Genomic DNA, 22,095 nt, shown 5'->3' with positions numbered 1-22,095 from the left:
ACGTTTTCCAGCGGCAGTTTGATTGCTGTGCAGCGACGTTGCCAGGCAATGGCTACCCGATGGTAGCTCGTTACGTATCGAGTCAGGGTGATTTTCGTTGTCTGCGGTAACGTGTGCCGCACTACCCGCTGACGCCAGTCACGTTTCTCTGAACGGCTGTAGCTTCCGATGCCTATTACTAAAAATTAAAGTACGTATTAAAAATTCAATCTTTGAATCGAATTGTATATAATATAATAATTTTCATAAATTCAGATCATGTCTACAGAGACTAATGTCCCTTACGACTAATGAGCTAATGTCTATACGATTTATTACCCTAAATATTAACCTGGAAAATTTTGAGGTCCTGTGCTTAGGCAGGACTAAATGATTTAGAAATCGTTGGGTGGTATCTTGATGCAAATATTGCCTCGGTTTGGTGGGCAGAGGGGGATAGTCTTCAATGATCATACACGCTGCCTGTCCGTTGCTTGTGCCCCTAAGAAAGCCTGGGTACAAGGTTGGTGTGGTTAATTCACAAGTGGCTCGTAACGAACGATTAGACCGGTCGAAAGTGATGATGTTGCCTTTTAAAAATCGCTTGGACAATGTCCTACTACCGCCGCCTTTGCTGTACACCGATCCTTTCCCTCTGGATGATATCCTGAATGTTTCTGAAATTAAACAAAAACCAATTAATCATTTGCTGTAGAGGAAAAGCAATCTCTAAGTTCTAAACTTATTTAATTTACATTTCATGCATTTAATACAATACAATATAAACATTAATATAATATATTTTATATTTTATAATTCCAATTTCACCACTCAATTGAACAGAATAATATCTTTTCTCGGAAGCTGGATGAAGTAACAAAACGTCAGCTACCGTCAAATATTAACATAACGGCTCACCATATCCATTTATTAATATCAAAGGAAACCTAATAAAAATTGGCCATTTGAAATTGAAAATTAATATTTTAAGGATTACCTCAATTATTACCATCAAAAACATACTCTCCCCTCCCCCTCTCTCATTTCACCATCGAAGACGACTAAAAACGAACCTACGTTCAATCAGCCAAATCATCTCAACCCGAAGAAGACGTGGGACGCCTCGCAGACATGGAAAGAGTCGGGCCTACTAAAACCGTTCGCAAAATAGGAACATCGGAGGATGATTTTCAACATATGGCTCGTGGATCATTTGTGCGTGGGATTTCTTTGTCGATCGTTCGTGAATTTTGCTTGGTGTTTTAATATCATTTAGTTCGCGGCGATTTAACGATCGTCCAGCCGATGTTCGGAGGTGATCGACCATGCGAAAATCATGATAGCGAAAATCACACGCGGACCTGGTCGAAAAAGAGGAACGTCTCGAGGTATGAGTACCGGAAACGACGCCACGAGGATCCTTCGATGAGCATCGTCGGTCAAAAATGAAACAACTGAATGACGAAGTATGACAAAAGACGATTGAGGATAACGGGATATGGATCCACTCGTTTTTGAAGTGTTTTCTGCATCAGCTCGGCGATAGTATATTTAATGGAAAAATTTATCATTCGAGTACAGAATTTTTTAATTATCCTTTTATCACGTCACATGACTTGTAGAAAGCTACGCGACTGAATTAATGTTATTAGTCGATTGCGCATGTTGATGCATTTATGAGAAATTTGTAGCAATGTATAGGATACATATATTTTAGAAAAATATATAAAATATCCAAAATAAAATTACAATTTAATATATTCCCTTTTTGTAATAAATCGAAAAAGAATATTGTGCAAGTCACTGGAATATGTAGCCTAAAATGTATCACACAAGATATCGAAGAAATTGAAAAGTATTGAGTTAGAAAATTAAGTTTGGTGAATGCTTTGAGAGGAATAACGGGGTATATCACTCAATTTTTATTCTTTATACATGTTAAATATTGCAAAACATCGGCTGGTTTTCTACTTTATTGATAAGTAAATAATTAAATAATTAAATATCTCGACTTGAATTTATAGATTTTACTCTCGATCCTAATTTTTACTTATTATTAAACAAAGTGTCTAAAACCGAATTTATCATCTTCGTTTCATCCGCCGAAAGCAGCGTTCGTCCGCTGTGTTTCTACAAACTGAACCAGTGTAAATTCGGCTTAACGAATCGTCAAATTTCTTGCGCCAAGATAATAAAATTCAACAGACATTTTTTCGCGTGCGAAGTAACGATAATCCATCATTGTAATTCTACTCTGGTTGTTCTCTAATGAAACAAATGTTTATATCACGTGATTACTTGAATAACATCAAGATTTCCTCGAGATCTTACGTGCATTAATACGATTCTTCTATTGTATATAACGGGCATTAACGTAACTGCGATCGAATTACAGATACAATTACGATTTATACGATAAGCACAGGCGTGTTACGTAAACCTACACGGCAACCAATCTATACTTTAATTTCTCATACAGTCAAATTGGCCACACGGTTTGACCCGAAAATCAGGCCACGATATTTGACGTCGAGCTCGGATTTTTCCATCGTGATACGTATACTGAATTAAACTCTCCGTGAATGTTCTGCATAAATATTCTGCAATCTTCGTTCTTTCAACGTCGCGTTTCTTTTTTCTAATTTATGATCAATTTTCTTTGAAAAGTTTGCACTAAAAATAGCAAAGATTTATCGTGAAATTCTTTAAAATATTTTTCTTCCACGATTCTCCCTGTTTTCTTTTATAGATGTTTTTTCTTTACAAATATTACGCGTCTTATCGTAGCAATTTTTTCTTTTTTAAACACTAGCGATAAGTAGACCGTAATCTCAATTTACTTCGCCCATTAAATATCATAACGATCGCTGTACTTTGTATATTTTATACAGGGTGGTTGGTAACTGGTGGTACAAGCGGAAAGGGGGTGATTCTACGCGAAAAAAGAAGTCGAAAATATAGAATAAAAATTTTTCGTTCGAGGCTTTGTTTTCGAGAAAATCGACTTTGAATTTTCGCTCGGTACGCGTGCACTTTATCGCGTCTCGTTATAACGGATCTCACTGTAGATCGTTGTCTCGATGGAAAAATTAAAAAAAAAATTTTTTTTATTCTATATTTTCGACTTCTTTTTTCGCGTAGAATCACCCCCTTTTCGCGTGTACCACCAGTTACCAACCACCCTGTATATTTTTGCATATCATGTGCATTATATGCATCTTTGAATCTTCAATTTTGAACATTCGCAGCTTGATAATACAATATTGTATTTCTACCGAAATGATGAGTAATATTTCTACTTCGAAATATTATGACATTCTAACGTTCTCGCGAGATTTACGTTTGAGATTTCGAAAGCTCCACGGATAATCCTCCTGTCACGTAAAACAAGAAACCGATAGAAAACAATCGTGGTTGCGTATTAACCGTAATATCGACGCGATCATTGTCGACAAGAAGCCAGACATGGCTCGTAACTCCGTAACCACGCTTCCGGTTACGTATATATATATAGGGTGTACCACACGAAGTACTGCATTTCGAATTTCTATTTGTGAAATAGCGAATTTCTTTTCTGACAAGTGACGATTTCTTTCTCGTCAAATATATATTATTTCCACTCAAAAATAAACTTGTTTTCCCTTGTAATTGTTATGTAACTCGTAATGCGTTTGTGATAATAGGATAATAGGAAGTGGGTTTAGGAAAATCGATTATTTGATTTAGAATGCAGGAAAAGAGGAAACAGAGAATGGAATATAGCAAACGATACACAGAACGTGGGATATGATCTGATCAATATTCTGCAGAAGACTTGACCGAAAGTTAATAATTTAAACCTCGTAGAACGATAAACGGTAACGCGAACGTTGCATGGAAGTCTTCCACGACGAGCAAAGTTATTTCGCCCGGGTACGCTCCAATTGCGAAGCAACGTAACGCGGAAATTTACAATGAAACCTTTTATTTCGTATTGCGATTACGGAGAATTAATCCTCGCGTTGATTATGCTTCTCCTTGCTTCGAAATCCTTACAGATTCGTAAAATGGCGAACGAAATGTCGTATTATTCTTGAATTTTCATTTACGATTTTCTTCTCTGATTTATATTTAACTTTGTATCCGCGCAGACCAATGGACCGTAGGAGATGCGTTCCAATGTAATGGTTTTATATTGTACGACAAATTTGTATTTTCCAAGAGAAGTTGTGAATTAAATGGCATGATAATGGCGAAGGAAAAGCCGCAGAATGGTGTACGTGAAAGTGCTTGTTATCGTTGTATTATGTCATCGAGCAAAAGTGTTGAAATGCGAAATTGAAATGCTAAGCTGAAATAGCAAGTTGCAACAATGGATTGGAGTGTAAAATTATGATAGAAAGTTACTATGATGGAATGGATATTGAAATTTATAACAGCAGATTGCAATATCCAGCTACGGTGATAAATTAAGTGGAAATGTAGAAAAATGGTACGACTGTAATATTTTTTCGAAAAATAAGGGAAATACAATAGGACGTTATAAAATACACAGGACGATAATACTAGTTTATATTATCTACAAAAATAGTACTGATCGTAGTATCTGAACATATAAGACACAAATTCGTCTATCAAAGTTTAGCTTTTCCACAGTATCCTCAAATTAAAAATTTCACCACTTGTGTTCTACATTTTTTAAGAGTTGCTTAATTCAAATATTTAGTTGTAATCATAGATTGAATTATAAAGTTGCGATAACATAAAAATGCGAAAGTCACTTGATTTTTATATAATTTTATATTGTGTTATGTTAGTATAATGTAACGTTATATTAAAATTTCAATAAAATGTAACCTTGTAGAAATGAAACGTTCGATATATAAAATATCATATGTAACTGATTACGAGATTTAATCTTTTCATTTCGATAATATAAAAACGCAGTACAACAAACTGGAGTTTCAAGTGCATCGATAATCTATCAGATAAATAATCGTTATCATAAAATAATTATTGCTTTAATGTTCGATGTCCAGTAGCTACAGATATTCACAATGACATGTATTTATAGCGAGAGAATTAATCACACAAAGGAAGCATCGAGTTCGCAAATCGAATAAATTCGTACAAACCAAACGCGACATTCTGTACATTCCGATATTATTCACCTCATATCGATGATGATATTTATATAAATTCTGCAATCGATATAAAATACGATCAATAGAAACTAATAAAAATATGATAAAATGTAATGAATTTTGTTTTTTTATTTAATATGAAATACAGCAATAATGCAACACAACAAGATATAACAATTCTCCTCTTCTACTTTTATGTAGCAAAAAGATTAAACAAATATTTATTCCAGTTGTTCGATACATTTCATATTATCGATTCTGATTTTTCCCTATTCATTTTATTTCCTTATTTAATAAAAAAACGTCATAAATAGTAACAAAGTGTAATGAAATTTCGTTCCTATATTTAGTAGAAGATAAAATAATAATAACGAGACGATAGGACATAAGCAATTTCCCTTCCGTATTTAATGATTTTATATGATGGTGGATTAAAAATCTAAAAAAAAAAAAAGAAAAAAATATTTTTCAAGTAAAATCCCAAATGCCTCAGGATTGAATACCTTCTTGAACTTTATCAACGTTTCCTCTTAAAATATTCAGGCACTCGTGTATATCGAGCGGTCTGATGTCCAGCACGCGGCGTAAAATAACGGCTTAGAATTCTAACCGCGATGCTTCGTATCAATAACCATTTATCAATATAATACTAGTCGAGCTGTCAAATGAGCTTCTCTCCCATCTCTATAGAAAGAGAATTTCGTGCACGCGTATGGCGAATAGCAATTACACCAATTACATGGCCAGACAAATTATTACAGTGGTAAACATTACAGTGGTACAATGGCTAGACTAGGATTGTGAATTTATAGAAAATTCAAATATACGGAAATATTTAAAAATACGAAGAGCGTATGTAATATTGTCTAGAGGATAATAGCCAAACTACACGATGTATATTACTCTATGTAAAAACATAAAGAATGCAAAAATATATAAAACTTCCGAAGCAAAATTAAAGTGATAGAATCGCGTCTGGAGCGCAAGAGCTACGGCGATGTGGAAAAAACGTCCAGCTGAATAGATTTTTCTCTATGTTCCAAACGCAATACTCAGAGAATTTTAATTAATATCAAGTACGAAAGTACTATGTCTGTTATAAATATATAATATTAGTTAAAATTTTTTAAGACGCTGCCTTTGGAATATAAAATGAAAAAATTATGTGATTCTAGATTTTTGCACATCAATGTAGCTGTCAGGCTATAAAATTATAACACTGTAATTCATCTGATCTCAGGCTTCCACCAATAATACCAACGAAGAGTTAATTATTGTATATATTAAATACAATTTTATTCTGACGAATGGAATTCAACTGTAGTGTTCAATGTCTATAACAATCTTCGTACGGTTTACGTGTGTAATAAACGGGGCATACGGAGGAGCACAGCGGGTAGATAAAGAGGGGCCAGATATTTTAACATTTTTAACCCAGGAGGAACAGCTCAAAGGGACGTCACGTTCACCCACTTCCTTCGAACCCGCGCCTCTTGTGGCAATTGTTTATTCCCCAAGCTATCAGTCGGCGAACCAACAGACACCTGGTCGAAACAGATCGATAAAAACATCTCCTCGTGAACTGATTCTTAGACAGTTCGCATTCACCGATTCTTCGGCTTTCGTCAAGAGAATCTTTCGAATTCCAAACCATGGAAGGCAAGCATTGAGAAGATTGAAAAAATGATTGGATAGTTGTTCTAGAGCAGAGGTTGGATGAATCATGAATCTGTGGTCGATCAAAGAACAAGGGGAAATTTGGACGCATATTTAAGCGTTTCGTACCAATGAGATTAACGGAGCAATAATTATGCGGAACATTAGCATTACACATTGTAATGATAAAACTAGGGCAATATAGCAAAGTATCGTAGATAAATAGTAAAATATAGAAAATAGAAGACTATGTAGGTCATCGGCGTTAGATGTTCTAACGATCGAACTACGTTAATGTGGAAAATTATTCTAGATAAAATATTTCATAACAGAATAAATATAGAAAACAGGAGATACTACCAGGTCACTAGCATTACGCACTTTAACGATAAAACGACGACTAAAATCGTTATTAGTACCCACACACAATTTCCTAGATAATGAGTAAAACATAGGCTTAGAAACGAAAAAGATTAATCATCTCCCACACAAAATCATAGAATAGAAAATCACAAAAATTAACGCATTGTACTCGCCACACCAACAATAATTATAATATATATAATTATAAAATATGGAAAAAGGAAGATCACGGTATAAATAAATTGACAAATATGTATAATCTCTCCTTTTATCTCAAAAAGTTGTGCACCGTGAAAGTGTGCTGGTCGATAATATAAAAAAATCGTACGATATATAATCGTATAATATAAAAAAATGTTGGAGCTACAAGGGGAAAAAATTATCTAACACGCGGCAAGAGAATGAACGAAGAGAACACGGTATCACAGAAACTGATGCGATCGCCATCGTTTATCAAGCAATTTCATCGACGCGAAAATGTGCGAAACCACTCCCATTGGTGGCACGATAAGATGAAATTCACCCTGTTGGCGATATACGTTTGATAATATGATATTCAGATAGTAATCTGCGTATATCGCGTAGATGAACCTCGTGGTGGAATATGGAGATTGAAATACCAGAGAGCCGGTGCGCACGGTCACGTTGCATCGTGTCACAGAATGCGCAAAGAGGCCACGTCAATGCACGTTACGCTGCTCGTAGGAGGTGGCACTGAAGAGGAGAAGAGACCCGGAACACCCGGATGAATGGAAACCACGATGGCGATTAGTAGGTAATCGTAGCTATGTCATTGTTTCAAGATTAAGCATTTGGCGATGATTTTTCTACCTCTCTGAAAGTTTAAGGATACGGCATAGCAGTTTGGAAAAATCGTCAGTGCCGAGACAGTGTTTCAAGACGTTTAGGTCGAATCGTTATTTGTAAAAAATTTCCAGATGGATTTGTTTAGGATTTAGAAGACCGCGAATGGTGGAAAATTTGTTAGTATAATAGTTAAGAGTCATTTGTGTTAATTAATTACAAATTAAAGCAACAAGATCAATATTCCTCCCAAAATAAAAATTTGCTATTGCAATAATTGAAAGTTACCACATCTGAGCATTACATCTGTGTAAATTGGGAGTCTAATTGACACAGTCTTTTTAAAAGAATTTCAAGAAATATTCGATGTATGGAATTTTACGACTAGAACATTGAAAAGCAGTAATCATTGATGCAAACTTCCAACAAAATTAAAGAAATCACAGACTAAATTAAGATATTCGAGAAAGATGGTATAAAATCTATTCGTAATCACAGAATTACTAAATTCAATCCAATTTTCGATTACTCTCCGATATATACCATGAATCGGAACGATACAATGCGAAAGAGACCACGTCAACGCACGCTACGCAGTTCAAAAGATCTCGGATCAATGAACGAAAAGCTACCACACGACATCAATTATGACTTCACGTTCCAAAGTACCTACTGTAATGCCATGCATTTCAAACTGAGTCCAACCTCTTCGTCAAAATTCATCAAATCCAACTTTCTCGCATTTTCACCAAATGCCACCTTTTCACATCTACCTTAAACACTGCCGATCGAATAGAATGCAATTTTGGTCCCTCGAAAGGTTTGAAAAGATCATCTTACACTTTGTAGATACCAAACCAAGTTCAACTCAACCTTCTCACATTTCAAATCACGAAACGCAAAATTGTCGCATCTACCTAAAACACCACTAGTTTAGAAGAATCCGATTCTGATTCTCCAAAAGTTTCGAAAAAGAGCATCTTTTGCTCTACGGATGTTAAACCAAGTCCAACCTTATCACCAAACCCAACCTTCTTACACACCTATAGATACTAAACACCACGTCTTAAAGGATCAAAGTAAAAAGATCTCGAGCAACGATCCAGTGTCCGAAAGATGTCGAAAGAAGCATCGAGAGAAAAAAGATCCTCCTGTAGAGGCAACGAGCAGCCTGAGCCCCCAGGAACGAGTATCGAGCGGGTGCGGAGGCGTAGCAGGGCCCGGAGGATCTTTACCTGCTCGGTACAGACGCATAAGTCGTGATTTGCGACCGTGGCTGCAGCTGCTGGTGGTCGAGTCGTCCCTATATCCTCCTCGAGACTCTCGCCAGAGGTAGGGAGAGTTTGACAGAGGAAGAGTTTAACTGGCCGGTTTCCGTTTGGTAGCCCGAGAAAAAACGCTCGATCCTGCGTAGTCTCGCGTAAATTTGTCAATTATTATCGTTACGATCGAGGGATTATTATTATACGTGAATTTAGATACGCGTTACGACACGACGTATTGCGAACGACACGCGTGTTGGACGAGTGCTTTCTGCCGGCTGTCGTAACTCGAGTCATCCTCGTCGTGCGCGCTCGCTCGCTCGCGGCACCCGGATCGGCCTGACGAGGCGCGCACGCGTCCTCCGGCCGAGGATACGCCGTATATTGATCGAAACTTGCCCCGATCTGGACGTAACGAACCCCGACGAGGAATTTCTGCTACGATTACGCGCGTCAGGCAAGGTCAGACCTCGACGATCTTTCGCCACGAGGACCGCGCTGCTGAGTCCAAGCTTCCTGGAGTTCCCTCGCGTGTTTCGACTGGTTATGCGACGAGGGTAAGAGAATCAGTCGATCGACACGCGTGGAAGATGGAATATAATATTTTTGCATCACAGAATGATGGGAGATTGAGAATTTTTAGGTTAGGTTCAGATCCACATGTTGGCGAATCATGCTTCCTGGAGTTTTCTCACTTGCGTTTGACCGATTATGAGAAGAAAATAAGAAAATTGGGATACGAGGAATGGAACGAGATATTTTTCCATCATAGAATATTAAGAGATATAGGAATAGAAAGAAATTTTTAGGTTAGGTTTGACACGTAGTGATCTGTGAGGATTGTTGTACTGGTCGATTCTATGGGATGCATTATGTGGAATTAGTTGGAATGTTGAAGGGGTTGAAACTCGAATCGATAATATCGATAATAGTTTTGATTAAACAAGAAAGAAGTTTGAGGTTAGGTTCGGTCTTAGATCTTATTAAGCGGATCAGAATAAATTAACCAGATTCTCGTTTGTGGCATATACAGAAAGTTTATTAGTGGGTTGAGATTTACTTGAATTAAAATCTAGTTACGTCATGTTCTTGGTTGGACAGAGAATAAATAGCTACTAACATTAGTGTACTTTGTATATTTTGAATGTACCTTAAGTGAATTTGTTAAAAAACTATTGATCAAATTGCGATGATAATATCATACTCCTGATTTAATGTAGGATAGCTTCATGATTAAATTGGATAAGCACAGAATGGTTCCTCAACCATAATGTAGGTTTAATGGAAACAGTAATATCCGATTTTCATCACGTAACAGTAATATTACTCGGAATATGCTCTCCATCTGATTAAAATGTGAAATACAACCAAAATAATAAATACAAAAAAAAAATGTGGAGAATCAGATTGAAGATGTAGCAAAAATTTGATCGAATACTACGTAGAATAGAAGCAGAATAAAATTATACAAGAACTTTCAATTTTTCTACACTGTGTTATATATTTTTACAGGTTAACATGATAAGGAACGAAATATTTCCTCTGTCCAAAACAATAGATTATATCCATCGGAAAAACAAAGTCAAGTAAGATATTTTTCTTTCGTAATTGTATAAGAGTTAACATTTTTAGACTGTGTTTATAATTACGAGATACGGTGAACGACAGAATGATTAATGAAATACTTCGGTCAAACCAAATGGAATTTCTATAATAACCGAATAATCTTGGGCCAAACCTAATAACCGCGATCCTTGGTTACCAGGACCACTGTGCATTGTATTTCCTCTGCAGGATAGGAGGAAAACGTTAGCTGCTTCTATTGATCACAACTAACCGCTTGATTAGAGCTCGACAAACGATAACGAGAAATCTTGCATCAGTAAATTACGGATTTCAAAGGAATTTGGATTTCTGTTATAAGAAACATTGCGCAGCCTCCTTTTCATAACGTAGAATATATCGGTCGCTTTGCATATTCACGGGATAACCGCCTAATAGAAATATATTACAGGGAAACGAGAAATCGTAAACCATATTCCTAGCAATCGTTCTGCAAATGTTCATAAAAATCAATAAAAAGTCATTGCATATGGGAATTAAATTTCTATCGCGTCTAATTAAATACTTCGAATCTCACAAGTCTCTGGATCGTCCTACGATGAATTATCAAAGACTAGCACAAGACTAAATGGTAATAAACGCAATAAAATTGCTGAAAATGTCCATCAACGAGTCCGGTTCTCCATTTTTCACGCACGACGAAAAATTACCGCTTGTTCGTGCAACAGATCACGCGGTTATGCATTCTGCGGACCGTTTATTATCCAGCGAACTGACGGATATGCATTATGCATTTTCTGGTAACGATCGATTTCCACCGATACGTTTCAGGCAAGGCTAGATCGTACGCGACTCGTCGCGGGAAGACATATTGCGGCCGAGACAGATTCGCGGCGATAAAACACGGCATGCGGCTCTCCTTATGCAAATTTCGTTCCCTTCGACCTGCAATGCCGCTCGAACGTTTCATTACCGCTGATACAGTTTCGCCTGTTATCGTGGGCGCACGCGCGCGGTTTTAGGCGTTTGATCGTGACTCAGATCGAGCTCATGCAAATTCCGAATTAATAGAACTGATAAAGGGGAAAAATCGTTGAACGCGTTCGAGTTTAACGAAGTACGATATTCGATTGGAAAAATGGAAAAGTGGCGAGAGGAAGTAAAAGGGTTAATGATGCACAACATTACGGTGAAAGCGTATAATTTCTTCATTCCTTGTAAATATATCCGCTTACTTTTTAAACTATACTAGTATACTTCTACTAGTAAAAATATCACTGTCTATAATTACAGTTCCTTATCAAATTAGCGTATACACTTACTAAATTAATACGTTCACTGTAATGTACATACAGGACGATTCATATTCGTTGGATGAGTAAAGAATCCGCATAACAAGGTTCAAGATTGAACTTGTTTTCCATTTGCATCGTAAGAATCAATTTTAGATCCACGAAATAACAATTGCTATCACTGAATTCATTATTATCGAAAGAATAAATAAGAAAAGTATAATAAATAGGTGAAATAATATTTCAACAATGTAGATAATATGGTACTTCTATGTAACTTCTAAATTACGTGGTGCTAAACGATTATTGTAATTTATCCGTCTGGCAATCGTCTACTAATTGAAATCTGGAAAGATAGAATAGCCATTATGAGACGTAGAAGTAAATCTTGCCACTCGTGACCTCAACAGCTTGCAGTACAATCGCAGCACAGTTTGCATGTTATTCTATGCGTTTCTGTAGTGTTTTGCGATTGCATCGTGAATTGTATAACGTACTCCGTGTTTACAGAGTGATCCGCGTAAAACGTTCTACCGTATATGTCTAAGGACATTCGTGTAAAATGGATTACATCTAGTGTTTTATTTGTATAGAATAAACTACATAGACTGTACAGCACGATCTATATGGTAACACATAGAGGACAATCCACATAAGGTAGATTATATGTAGCGTTACATCGTATTCCTACGTTGCATTGTGTAACGTATTCTGTTTATACAGGATGTTTCACATACAGTGTTAGACTGTAATTAGTACATGATTCGCAGACAGGATATTTGCAAATTCCACTTTGAATCAACAAGAGGAATGATACGATATCTTTTGTATATACGTTTCGAATTACATGGTATCCCATCCTGTTTTTATATGGTGATTCATAAACGATATTATCTTCGGATCTGACTCATATGAAATGTCGTTTTAACAATCGATAGCTATACAAAATATTTTACGTTTAAACGTTTGCATGATGTAACGCGTATAAGACATTTGAAATAAAAAAATATTAATCGCGCAAGGGCAAAGCGAAGAAAATAATTTCCACGATACGTGAAATGTCACGTGGAACAAGTACAGAAGTCTTAGAAAGCATCTAGCCAAAGGAAATATATTTTAACGAACAAATGCTTTTTAGAATATTTTCATTCCACTTTCCCCCCTTTCCCCCAAAATGAAATATTATGCTTCTTCGCTCTGTGAAAAGACCGGTTATCCAATCGAAGCACTTCGTAATCAATTTCTCTTTTGCAAAAAATCTTCTTAAAAATCCTATCGCCATTTATCGCTTTCGCGCGTTTCTTACGACACTCTATCGTAATAATACTCTTCCTCCGTGGAAGATAAGATAATACGTACGCATTACGAAACCTCTAAAGGAAATGAACAATTTGTCAAAAATTTATAACCGAACCAACCACTCGTTCCTAGCGTTAGAATTAATTTAACCAAAAAACAAATACATCTATCATTTAGTTAGTTAATAGCATGTTGTATAATATAATTAGTTCGTCCAAAACGTTTCTCTCGTTTCACAAGGTGATAATAGATGAACAACAGTTTCTATTTTATATTATTTTATTGATCCATTTCGTTCTGTTTCTATTATCATGCTCGTGCATAATTCAATAAACTAATATAAAACAAGGAACATCGTGCGTCTATTATTTCCTTATAAAACGAAAGAAACCTTTTCTGACAACCTAATACATCGGATACGAATTAAGAAAGACGAAGAATGGGAAGAAAACAATTTTTTAAACGATCGATTTGAAGAAGAATACTTGGACGTGGACGTGCGTAAAATTTTTGGAAGAATATTCGATCGTTGGGAATGAGGCTGAGATGACAGGAAGTAGGCGGAACGTGAAAAACGGCGTAGATCGAGCAACTGCGATTTCGGGCATCCCCGAAAATGACGCAACGAAACATAGTTCTATGCTAATTCATACAAGCACACGGAACTTTCGGTGCGCCATATCCAGCGTGTCGACTATTTTTCCACGAACTGCATCTTACGACAAGGTCAGACTTTCCGTTTCTTTCTCGTGATCCTAACATTAGAAACTAGCGTTGACCGCCTTCGCGCGTATCGAGCTCCATGATCTTTCTCAACGTATATAATGTCTTCTTTTGGTGATTTAAAATTTAACCTTGTTTATCAGAAGTGAAAGGTTGGCGAGAGAACACATAAGGGATATATATGGAAGATATATTTGGGAACTTGTAATTAACGCTTACGACCGTCTGTTCGACACCTGTGCCTGAAATATCGTTGCAATCGACATAATTTATGCGAATCTTTTTCTCAAACAACTCTTGCATCAGAAATTTAATTTACAAGGTTTTCTGCACTCGATCGAGTGCCACGTGGAACTTTCTAAACGCGAATAAGAATATTTTATGGCTAAATAATACGAATTTTCCGGCAAACATATAAGTTTACTATAAATTCACTTATCTTTTTGTCTTTTACACGTTATAGAATTCTGTTAATTTGTTGCTGAATGTGTGACAAATTTCCATATCTCGAACATAGAAAATGCACTGGCGCTGGAACGTTTGCAAGACCGTCTGCTTTTTAAACGATACAACGATACTTCGTATTTATGGAAAATTGAAAAATACAGAAACGTTGGAAAAATACGCAAGATAACCAAAGTAAAATATTCGTTACGATATTTACAAGTCTTTTTATTTATTCTATCAATTTATGAACGCGTCGTCGACATAAATGCAAATTTCTCGGATGTTTCGTTCCCGGCTAGATTCACTGTTTTTCCACCGACATGATAGCCATTTCTGCCCAATTAACTCGACGCGTTAAAACAGATGGAAATCCCTTCAACTTTGCATAAAATTTGCATCGTGGGACGAATCTCGTTCTTTTTTTGCACGTGTTTTTTTACCCTCTTGCGCCATATTAATTATAGCCTCGATTAAGCCTTAAGCCGAGCAAAGGAATCAACAACTTACAGCAAAAATAACGTTCTAAAAAGCAGAGAGAAAGAAATTGAATGAAATGGTTTGCGAAGATTTGATACGGTAAGGTTGAAGATAAACGACGCGTATTTCTTTCTAAACTGAGATGGTCAGACCAAGTCACGGTCAAGTACGTGGAAAAAAACAGACGAAAGGCAAGGACAAGTTTTACGATTTTACGCTAGCACGAGACGCAGCAATTTTATTTCCGTGGTTTGAGCGAGTTGCATGCCACGTCTCAACAACGAAACTCGTCAATGGTATTCAAATCGCGGGTTCCTTCCTTCTCAATTTTCCGACGATTTAAAACAAAAATGTACGGTAGAAAATATGGGTCGCCGTAAAAATAACATCTGCAACGTGTTTTAACACTTTGCGGACGCGTGTCGGTATATAGCCGCCCGAATCTGTTCACAGTTCCGGACACTTATTTTCAAGTGGCTAGCGTGCGTCTATTTTTCCGAGCGATAATCTAAACTAAACAGTATTATGTTTTTGACGAAAGAAAATTATAGATCTTGCGAAATTTTATCTTCCGTTTAACGTAAACTCACGACGTAGGACGATGGTCGAGTCAAAACGAATTTCAGTCTTTCATTTACATCGCGACCTTCAGATACCTACAGTTAAAGAAGAAATATCAAAATTCAGTAACGGATATAATATAAGAGTTAACAACCACCAAAACCCATTAGTTGCCCAATTACTTGACACGACGGATCAGATCCGCAGGCTAAAAAGACAATACCCTTTAGATTTGAACATTAGATTCAGCTAGAATCAAACATATTATAAACTCTTATAATCCAAGTTACAGTACCACGCAAGAATAATTTACTTATAATTCTCAATGAGAAATGATTGTAAAATTCTTCCAAATAAAAAAAAAATATATATATAAGGCCATGTTAAAACCAGCTACGCTCGTTAAGGCCCAGAACTGAAGAGGGCGCATCGCGAGTTCGAATCCTCGGCCTGGAGATATATTTGCAAAAGATGAAAAAGCCAAAATCTCTCTTAAAAGTAATATACTACAACAGGCAAGCCCCCTCCCTTGCGCTGTTGTGGGTGTACTTTCTGGGAGTGCTTGGTAAAAGTGCTTTTGGTGTTTAAGCACCCAGGGGGGGCCCGACGATCAACTCGCACTGGTCTCTACCGTCCCGCCCGTTGGGGGTTTTATTAGCCGGTAAGAATCCGGCTTCTGCCACCCCTAGTGCCGTCGCCTTCGCAGTAATAGTGACAATAATGATGAACTAAATAATATAACTAAAAATAATACAAGCCTCGAAAATGAATAACGCAAACGTCCAACGTGTATATTTTCTCAACTGTACGCGCCAATACTTCTCTTCTAGAGCGTCTGCAAAGGGTTAAAACACCGTCGTTATCTAGGATATTCAATTCCACTACAAAAAATACAAGATAATCGAAGAAAAGGAGTTATAAATTGAAGAAGAACGAGACGAAGAAAATGGAAAAGGGAGAGTTTGAAGATGGCGATAAAAGGCATAAAGGGGATAAAGGGAAATGGAGCGGCATGATAGTACGAAATACGACCGGATCGATTCCAATAAAATAACGCAAGAACCGAAGGATAATACACGAATACAAGGTACAGGAAAATTTCTGCGACTAATTAATGGCTATCTTACGGGATCGTGTTATACCAATTTAATATACGAATACGATTTACGTTCAACCGGTTAATCGAGATCGATTCTAAATAGTCGTTCTTTTAACATTTTTCAGAAGTTTGTATTCTTCATATATTGACATACGACATAAAAAGAAGGAAAGAAGTATTTATGTTTCAATGAATCTTATGATCTTTTCTCGATCGAGTTATATACGTAATAAAATCTGCTTTTCTTCCGATTTTTGTCTTTGGTCATTTTTGAGCATTTTTTTTACCTTAAGTTTGTAAATATTGCTTCTGATGTAATTACTGTAATTTCATTATAGCTTAGTGTTAATTTCGTACAGCTGTAAAACGATATCACAAAAATTCTGTTGAATTTTATTCGAAATAAATTCACTCAAACAATAAAGCGCGGGATTTCCAACCGGAGAGCAGACGATCAATCGTCTCGGTGGAATTAAGAAGAATACATAGATTCAACAACAAGCTGCACAATAAACGATCTAATTATCTACTCGTCGATCCTCGATGACCGCTTCCCTTCGAGAGCAAGTCATTCACACCGACCTTCCAGAGGCTCTCCAGCACGATTCGCGAGATTATTGAACCTGAATCGGCGAAGAAAACGAGATTACGGACATCGTAGCCTTGACCAAACGCGTAAATCTTCTATGTACGTACTTGTGAATGAACGAACGAACGAAACGTGTGATTCAATTCAAGATAAACTATAAGTCAAAATTGTAAAGATCAAAGATACAAAATAAGTTTGTATTTCGTGTTTTTAGTTGGATATTTTCATTCTTAATCTATCAGCCCATTAAGGATCAACGAACTGCTATCGTATTACGTTCTATAAATACTTTAATTTGAAACTTTTACTCTTCTTGGAACATCGATGGAAAGAAATTCCTTTCCACACCCACAAGATGGTAGTATCATAAAGCTATCGTCAAATGGATCTATTTAACCAATTTAGAAGTTTCTCTAATAAAAGTGTTCTACTTTTGGAGTATCGTTTATTTTTCGAATGAATCGCAGAGAAAATAAACTACAAGGAAGAATGAATGAATTCTCCATGATGATGTAAGCATTGAAAGCAACTTGTTTTTTGAGATTGGAAAATTCATAGCAAACTATAGCAAGATCTATGGTTCGTAATACTAGGTTGCTGTATAGATTCTACTTCATATATGTAAACTATCGATGTTACGATAAATGCAATATTCCTGTGTATGTCGATTAATCTGCAAAATCCAAAGATTTAGAAATTAACATCTGATTCAACAGCTAGGTATAGAGAGGCCAAGTATATCAATTCATTTCTCACGTCGTTATTTATCAAAGAAATATTACAAATGATCTTTTCTCTTCTTTGTCCGAATCGTCTCGAGGAAAATATAAAATAATCGTCATTGATATACGTGATTAATCATTTTAGTCGCGAGTTAAACATAGTCTTAAAAGATCTTTTCGTTTATCGAGATAAGAGCTAGAACGAAACATAACAATTCGAGCATCTCAGCAGGATCAGATTACGATTAAAGGAAACTGGTTGGCAATCTCGAAACACCGTTTGAGAACCACGGGTCGCACTGAGAGGAACTGATTAAGAGGTATTATTTTGCATCGCTATCGAGCAACTATGCACGCTTAAGGGTCAGAGCAGGCCATCTTAAGCCGCAGATAAATGGAAAAAATAAGGCGAGCATACGCGAAGGGAGCGAAAGGTCGGATTACTCGAGTCCGTTCGAAGAATCCGTTTCGAAAGCAGACGTTTCGTGTTCTGATGATCGAACATCACGTAATGATAGAATAAAGTTGGACCGATACGTAGGTAGAAACACATTTTCAGATTAATTACCGGGAGAAAATATACAATTCAAAGCCAGTAAATCAACAATGTTGTAGAACTAATTTTTTCTCTTATCCATGAATTATTTCTTATTTTTTATTTTATCTACAATTTCTAAATATAAACTTTTATATAGATTTACAATAAATTTTGACAAAGATTCATTTTTCTACTTATATATGGTCTGTTCTTTCGTTTTCTTTTAATTTTTTTTTTTTTCGTTTTTGGAGGTTTTCTATAACAAAGAGAAAATCAGAACTAGCTTCAGTTACAGACAGATATATACCTTTCGTACTGTACTAATAATAATATTATAGTATAATATATAGTAATATCGAAGCCAAGGTCCTTTCGATATTCCTATGAATAAATCAATAGACGTTAAGAATAACATAAATGTTACACAACAGAGAATATAATATGAATAGGGGTTATTAATGTTATCTGTCTGCAACATGACATTTCAACGACACACTCATTTTAGATATTTTTTGAACCTTCTTTTACAGTAAAAAGCAATGACGACGTAAAAGCAATGGAAATGCGAATGAATTTTTCAAGAAGAAAAAGAAAGCGGATTATGTAATTGACTGTCCGTTGCGGTAATATATTTCATTATTGCAACATTTATCTATTTAATTTGATGGTTCATTCGATTCTACTTTCTTTGCTAATTAGAAAAGTTCGCTTTGATCTTCGTCAGTGAAATTACCTTTTCCAATAAATTGCCAATAGAGTATCTTGTTAAAATGATGATCAGCTCCTAACAAGAAATTTATAAATACTTCAAACACAATATTCTACTACAATTTTATATGCATAATTTACCATCTTCTTATTAAAAATTTCACAATTTATATATATCTAGTGTACTTTGGGGAATATTACTCTCAGAAATACAATTTAGATACTATAAAATATTTACAGGAATGAAGAATCATTGAAATAATGTTTATTGAACGATTTAGACGCAAACAGGTCATGTATATCCAGAGGAAAGTGAAATCAAAATGTAAATATTGTAAGAAGCCAAACATCGAATTGAGAGTTAACCTTTCGCGATCTTGTTAATTAATCGCGTCCGATTAATTCCAATATCGTTCGTTTTTCCCCGAGAAAACGAAATATCAATTACTTGCGATATTGTACATAAATACATACCATTTAAGTTTGAAATAATGTGACACCATAAGTTTATTTAAGAATTACAAAATCACGTGTTATAAAATTTATCTTTTTTTTTTTTTTTTTTTAGTACAATACGTAAGTAAGAAATTGTAAAAGAAATCCTTCGCAGCTGTACTTCCTGTTCGGCTACAAGAAATAATAATAAAAAGCGTCATTGATCGTGAACCACAAGCATCGTTACAGATAAAGACCTCTTGTTAGATTATTTTCATCTGGATAACGCGTGGAACTTCAGAAAGAAATTATCAACGCTAACGCAAGAGTGGAAAGAGACAGGAGTAATATCGCAATGGTAAATTTTAACACGTGTTTTTTATTTGCTTAATATGCGAGGAAAAAATTCCATCAATTACTATTACACGACGATATCTCTCAAACGAGAAAGAGAAGTTACGTAAATAGTAAAATATGGATGTATTTTAAACGACATAGTAGAAAAATATAAATATTTTATCAACTAATATTTTCAACAACAAAGGAAGCGTATGGTTTCAAATGTATTTACAAATAAAGAAAACAGAAATTTCTCCGATGATCTTTGTTTGCCGATAAAGAAGGAACGAGCGATGTAACTCTATAATTTATACAATTTTTCAATCTATTTTTGGAAATCACTCGGTACACACTTCCTCGAATCTCGATCGGTAAACATTCAAACATGCAAACGCACAAAAATAATGGCCTTATATCGAAGAAATATGGTCGATCGTGATAAACGTACAAAGTACGGATAGTCGATGATTCGATACAAACACCAACGGACAAATCGTTTAAGTCGATATTAACATGTATGTAATATTGTGATGGAAGAACAATCAAACTCGACAGTGATACACAACTATACGAACCTGTTCTTTTTATCGACAGTACTAAAGTTTGAATACACGACTCGATGTATACCGGTTAATTTAAAAAATAATTTTTTCTCCGTGATACGATTTATTATAATTGCTAATTTAGTATAGATGATATAGCACTTTTTAAATCATGCGAAATAAATCAAACGTACAAAAAGATATAAGAAACGAATGAAGAAATTTTAAACACATAACCGCTTCTAACACCTCTTCCTAATATTACTTTTTAAGACATTATATCTCGTATTTTTTCTCGAACTTTGTTTCACTCGTTTCCCATAACCACTGAAACGTACATTGTATATATTAAACCATGATTCATCAAAATATTACGTTATACGCACGTTATCGCAATCTCGTGGTTCACTCAAGCGACGAAACTATCCGTTTCGGTGCGTTCAATAATCCGGTAAGCAATATCGATCCAACGTTACGTCGTTGTGATATGAAAGGCAACAAACGGATACGACGAGTAAAAGACGAAGATGAAACGTGGTATGCATGTATGTACGTTTGCTTATGGAACAAGCCGAAGAAAAGATTAGGATACGGTAGAAATGTTCAATTCCCGTGTAAAATAAACTGGTCGCGAATCTCGTGCACGTTCTCGTGTCCAAAATGGCTGGTCGCTAAAATTAGCGTCGGAAGTATACGAAACGATACCAGATAGAACATCGGCGATCGCTACTATACCATGTTTCCACTCACCTTGACGTCGCAGAAAAGTCATATAAAATGGTATCGCCCTGCTGGACGGCCGCCTTCTAGCGTGAAAATTGAACGGGTGTTCGTAGGTGTATCGACACAGATGGATCGCCCTGTCGGGTGTACCCCAGTGTCTCGTTTTACGTCTTTCAACGATGTCGCCTACGAAAGTCGGTCGTTGAAACGGTCAGTCGCGTAGACGTGACACCGTGATAATACTTCTGCGTACTCTCTATCCCTTTTCCTGTTCGATGACAAGTATCCCTGTTGTCAAATGGCTATTTGCTTGGCGATTCTTTGTAAAGAATTGCGTGCTGTGAGTAACTTTATCGCTTGAGACGTGCACACGAAACGTTCCGGCTTCTGAGACGGCTACTATCTGAATACAACTGCAAACGAAACGATCCTCGAAACCAGGGCCGTAAACGTCAGTCGTGAATCCCCGCGACTGATATTTGTGCCACTACCTAATCTTTTTCACCAACGAGTCCAGTCAGGAGAGGTAAATAAAACCATATGATCTAGGGAAAACGGAATTGAATTCATAATCGAGGTCGTATAAGCTATGGTTTGAACGATGAATGATACAAATGATAAAAACTAAAAGATGATTTTTTTAAATGAACACGTATATTCTTTATTGAATAGAGCTTTAAACGTTGTAAATGTTATAAGAAAATTTAAAATAATTAAACCAATATTGCAACTGTTCAATTGTAAAATACGGAGTGTGGCAGATCGCGTGATACTAAACTAAAGTAAATTAAACTAAATGGAAAATATAGAATACAATTAGTTCGTTTTCAAAAAATCCGCATTTAAAACTT

The 22,095-nt window shown here is 35.9% G+C and overlaps 1 protein-coding gene across 2 annotated transcripts; it reads right to left on the bottom strand.

The window, feature by feature from the left end:
• Positions 1–70: 70 nt before the first annotated feature.
• LOC126866127 (uncharacterized) lies at positions 71–21,641 on the bottom strand. 2 transcript variants are annotated; one of them, XM_050619300.1, is made up of 3 exons: positions 21,272–21,641; positions 332–656; positions 71–178 (listed from the first exon to the last, which is right to left on the bottom strand). In XM_050619300.1, exons 1-3 carry the CDS (start codon positions 21,291–21,293, stop codon positions 139–141), a joined length of 387 nt encoding a protein of 128 aa, XP_050475257.1. In that variant the 5' UTR covers positions 21,294–21,641; the 3' UTR covers positions 71–138. The 2 variants fall into 2 exon arrangements, with proteins under 2 accessions (XP_050475257.1, XP_050475258.1); XM_050619301.1 differs by lacking the exon at positions 21,272–21,641 and adding an exon at positions 9,161–9,493.
• Between the last annotated feature and the right edge of the window lie 454 nt (positions 21,642–22,095).

Source organism: Bombus huntii, chromosome 5 (genome assembly GCF_024542735.1).
Source record: "Bombus huntii isolate Logan2020A chromosome 5, iyBomHunt1.1, whole genome shotgun sequence".
NCBI lineage: Eukaryota > Metazoa > Arthropoda > Insecta > Hymenoptera > Apidae > Bombus > Bombus huntii.
Note: the sequence above shows the minus strand (reverse complement) of the source record. Positions and strands in the feature narration are given on the sequence as shown.

Bases quoted from the DNA above. Each gene is read 5' to 3' on its own strand.
- LOC126866127 (XM_050619300.1), bottom strand. From the start codon at position 21,293: ATGACTTTTCTGCGACGTCAAG. The intron at 657-21,271 runs GTGAGTGGAAAC...GTTTAATTTCAG, and splicing joins GACTTTTCTGCGACGTCAAG to AAACATTCAGGATATCATCC. The intron at 179-331 runs GTTAATATTTAG...TTTAATTTTTAG, and splicing joins AGGACCTCAAAATTTTCCAG to TAATAGGCATCGGAAGCTAC.